Genomic DNA, 4,564 nt, shown 5'->3' with positions numbered 1-4,564 from the left:
TTAGTAAGGGTCTTCATCGAGAACTTTCAGGGCACATACGTGCACCCTAGGAACTCCTAGGACCTTAAAAGTTGTTGCCAAGGCCTAGATGAGTCTCTCTGAGACTTCATCCGGCGCTTCTCCAAGAAATGCACTGAGTTGCCAAGCGTTGGCGACTCGGAAATCGTCCAGGCTTTCCTTTCTGGCACCACCTACCAAGACCTGGTCCGAGAATTGGGCCAAAATGTACCACGTCATCCTAGGGCGGCCGTGCTATGCCAAGTTCATGGCGGCCCCCAACTACATGTACCTCAAGCTCAAGATGTTGGGCCCCAATGGTGTCATCACTATCGAGTCCACGTATGAGCATGCATACGACTGCGACGTCGAGTGCATCGAGTACGCCAAGACTATCGTAGAGGCTGAGGCCCTCATCGTTAACCTCGACCAACTTAGTAGCAAGGTGCCCGACTCCAAGCGCCACACCAGGGCTTTCGAGCCCACGGAGGCCATCAAATTTGTCCCGGTCAACCCCTCCTACCCCGATGACCGGGCGCTAAGGATTAGTGCCACCCTTGACATCAAATAGGAAGCCGTGCTCGTCAACTTTCTCTGCGTGAACACCGATATGTTCGCATGGAGTCCCTCAGACAAGCCTGGCATACCGAGGGAGGTCACCGAGCATGCCTTAGACATCCGGGCCAGCTCCAGGCCGGTGAAGCAATGCCCACGCCGATACGATGAAGAAAAGCGCAGAGCCATCGGTGAGGAGGTGCAGAAGCTGTTGACAGTCGGATTCATCAAGGAAGTGTCCCATCCGGAGTGGTTAGCTAACCCTATGTTAGTTAAAAAGAAAAATGGGAAGTGGAGGATGTGTGTAGACTACACCGATTTGAATAAAGCCTATCCAAAAGTCCCCTTCCCATTACCTCGGATCGACCAAATCGTTGACTCCACTGCGGGATGCGAAACCCTATCTTTCCTTGATGCGTATTTCGGTTACCATCAAATCAAGATGAAAGAGTCTGACCAGCTCATGACTTCTTTTATCACACCGTTCGGCATGTACTGCTATGTGACTATGCCATTCGGCCTCAGAAATGTAGGGGCCACATACCAGCGGTGCATGACCTAGGTCTTTGGCGAGCACATCAGGCGAACCATCGAGGCCTATGTGGACAACATCATGGTCAAGTCCAGAAAGGCCAGGGATCTCATCGATGACCTAGAGATAGCCTTCACATGCCTTAGAGAGAGGGGCATCAAGCTCAACCCCAAGAAGTGTGTATTCGGGGTTCCTCGAGGCATGCTCTTAGGATTCATAGTCTCGAAACACGGCATCGAGGCCAACCCGGAGAAGGTCTCAGCCGTGACCAACATGGGACCGATCCAAGACCTTAAGGGAGTATAGAGGGTTATGGGATGCCTTGCGGCTCTGAGCCGCTTCATCTTGCACCTTGGCAAAAAAGGCTTGCCTCTATATCGCCTCTTGAGGAAATCAAAACGCTTTTCATGGACTCCCGAGGTCGAAGAAGCCCTTGCCAAACTCAAGGCATTGCTCACTAATCCTCCCGTCCTAGTACCGCCAGCCAAGGGTGAGGCTCTCTTACTTTACATTGCTGCAACGACCCAAGTGGTCAGTGCGGCCATAGTAGTCGAGAGGTAGGAAGAGGGGCATGCTCTACCCATCCAACAACCTATCTACTTCATCAGCGAAGTACTCTCCAAGACCAAAATGTGCTACCCCCACATCCAGAAACTGATCTACGCCGTAGTCTTGGCTCGACGCAAGCTGCGTCACTACTTTGAATCTCACCCGGTAACCGTGGTGTCGTCTTTCCCGCTGGGGGAGATAATCCATAACCGAGAGGCCTCGGGTAGGATAGCCAAGTGGGCCATCAAACTCATGGGGGAGGCTCTATCCTTTGCACCTCAGAAAGTGATTAAGTCTTAGGTCTTGGCCAATTTCGTGGCAGATTGGACCGACACCCAACTGCCACCAGCCCAAGTCTAGGCGGAATGCTGGACCATGTACTTTGATGGGTCCCTGATGAAGACCAAGGCGAGCATGGGTCTGCTCTTCATCTCACCCCTTGGAGTACACATGCGCTACATAATTCGGCTCCACTTCACCGCCTCAAACAACGCAGCCGAGTACGAAGCCCTCATTAACGGCTTGCAAATCGCCATCGAACTTGGAGCACGACGTCTCGACGTTCGAGGCGATTCGCAACTCATTGTCAATCAAGTGATGAAGGAGTCGAACTGCCATGACCCCAAAATGGAGGCGTATTGCAAGCTGGTACGTCACCTCAAAGACAAGTTTGACAGTCTCGAACTCAACCACATCGCGCGTAAATTCAATGAGGCTACGGATGAACTAGCAAAGATCCTCACCATACATCATCGCCCAAGTGCCAAAGCCCACAACCTACAAGCTAGCCAACGAGAAGGATGAAATCCTCACCAACGCTTGAAACATAGAACAACTACGTCGCTTTTACCCTTAAATTCCCAAGCATTGTGTACATTGTTTCCCAAAATACAATTAAGAAGCGTTCTTTAATTGTTCTAATTTTTTGAGAAACCTGCCAAGCCCATCGTGGGCCTCGGCATTACGATAACACCATAAGGGAGACTCAGCTCTGCCTCTATAGAGGTGCCCACTGTGGGGCTCGCACAAGACACGGCTCTGCCTCTGTAGAACCAAGCCTCCCTCGAGGGCTAGAAGGGGGGACTCCCCCCTAAGTCCCACGCACCATTTTTTAGTCATTTTTCGAGAAAATTTCTATGCCAAACTCTCTATTATGCTCTGACAAGTCAATTGTAAAAGACCTAAGGACCAAAAGTCTATCTCAGGGCCAAAAGGTCGGCTGAGTCGCGAGACGGCTTATGCCTCTGGGCTACGGCACTCCCTCACCACCTTTTCGCCCTAGGGATAGCTTAGGCTCTGAGGAAGTCCTTTGCAAGTGATATGCTCAGAAACAGGACAGAGGGCAGAGGCTCGAAAACACAAGGAAAAATGATTAAAGAGGCATAGACGCACGATTACTTTAAAAAAGCCTCAATGGCCACCAATCTCGGTCTCAAGCACCGCCTGCACGTCGATAGAGGCCTCAGCTGCCCGGGTGACCTCCGTCTCCAACTCTGTGCCAAAAGAAACGGAATGGGGTTGAGCGCAAAGGAAAACAAGCCAAATAGGGATGGAAGCCTACGGGACTCACCCTTGGCCTTCTCCCAGCGTCGGGCCTTGACCTGAGAGGCCTCGGCTTTCTCGCTCCAGTGCTGGGCCTTGACCCGAGACACCTCGGCCTTCTCCTTCAGGCGCTGGACCTCGACCCGAGAGGCCTTGGCCGCCCTGGAAGCCTCTCCTTCTAGCTCTGTATCACACCAAGGAGTTAGGGGCCAAACACAAGAAGAACAAATAAAACAAGGGGAATAAGACTCACCCTCGGCCTTTCCCCTCCAGACCACAGCCTTGGTCCGAGAAGCCTTAGCCACCTTAAGGGCCTCATCTAAGACACCTTTCATTAGCTGGTGTGCACCCTGCTCTATCCCCAGCTGTCCAGCAAGGGCCTTGATAGAGGCCGTGGCTTCTCTAGCCCAGGACCTGAAGGCATCCCGATCACTCGCCACGCGGGTTAGCTCCTCCTCCAACTCCTTGACCTGCGCCACTAAGGGGGTGACTTGCTCCTAGGCCACTGTTGCCACAACCTTCATATCGGTACCGCATAGGTGGAGGTCCTCCACCTCCACGCTCTACACCAACAGAAGCTCGTTGGCACGAGTGAGCAGGTCCCTCTACCGCTGGAGCTGGTCCCAGACGTCCCTCTCTCACCGGAGAAAGACAAACTTCCCAAGGGACCAGGTCTTGAGCTCCTGGGTAAGTAGAACAAGGGTCATGCACTGCGAGAAAACTCAGAAAAAGACAACACCATACGAGAAAAGAAGGCATGAACCTGGGCGACCCCGGGTAGATCGCCGGCCACCACGGACAGCGCCGTCCGCAGTGACTGCTCTGCCAGCTGGTGGTATTGCTCTAAGGTGTCCCAGCGCCCGCCCTCGGCTGAGTCCTTAAGGGCAAAAAGAGGCTCCCCCTCAGGGTTGTCCTAGCTCTGCCATAGGACACGCGGGTGATCCCACCCGCGGGGCTCGGGTTGTACCCACATGAGGGTCGAGCTTCCCTCGCCTGGGGTCGGAGCCGGCTATTCCACGGTGCCAGCCACCTCGGCGTTGACCACCTCCTACGCCCGAGAAGTATTGTCAGAGGAGATTGGATAGACCTCCGCCTCCCGGGCGCTCTCCCGCAACAGCGGTAGGCCTTGGACTAGGGGCGCCATCGAGGCCTCCGCCGCCTTCATCTCCACTTCTTGGGCTGACGGCTTCGCCGTGATCACGTTGGCCTTGGTGGTCCTAGGGGCTCCGGCCTCCGCCATCGTGGCCTCGGTGGTCTCGGGGGCTCCGGCCCCTGCTGCTGTGGCCTCGGCGGTCCTGGGTGCCTCAACCTCCGTTGCCTTGGTCTCAGAGGCCCGGGGGGCCTCGACCTCGGTGGCCTCGACAACTAAAGGCGCCTCGGCCCCATCTG

The 4,564-nt window shown here is 54.5% G+C and overlaps 1 protein-coding gene across 1 annotated transcript; it reads left to right on the top strand.

Annotated features, from left to right (window-relative positions):
* The first annotated feature begins 223 nt into the window (after positions 1-223).
* On the top strand, positions 224-568 carry LOC136460201 (uncharacterized). Its single transcript, XM_066459997.1, has one exon. It carries the CDS (start codon positions 224-226, stop codon positions 566-568), a length of 345 nt encoding a protein of 114 aa, XP_066316094.1.
* Positions 569-4,564: the final 3,996 nt, after the last annotated feature.

Source organism: Miscanthus floridulus, chromosome 6, assembly GCF_019320115.1.
Source record: "Miscanthus floridulus cultivar M001 chromosome 6, ASM1932011v1, whole genome shotgun sequence".
Classification (NCBI taxonomy): Eukaryota; Viridiplantae; Streptophyta; class Magnoliopsida; order Poales; family Poaceae; genus Miscanthus; species Miscanthus floridulus.
This window is presented reverse-complemented; position numbering and strand designations above follow the sequence as displayed.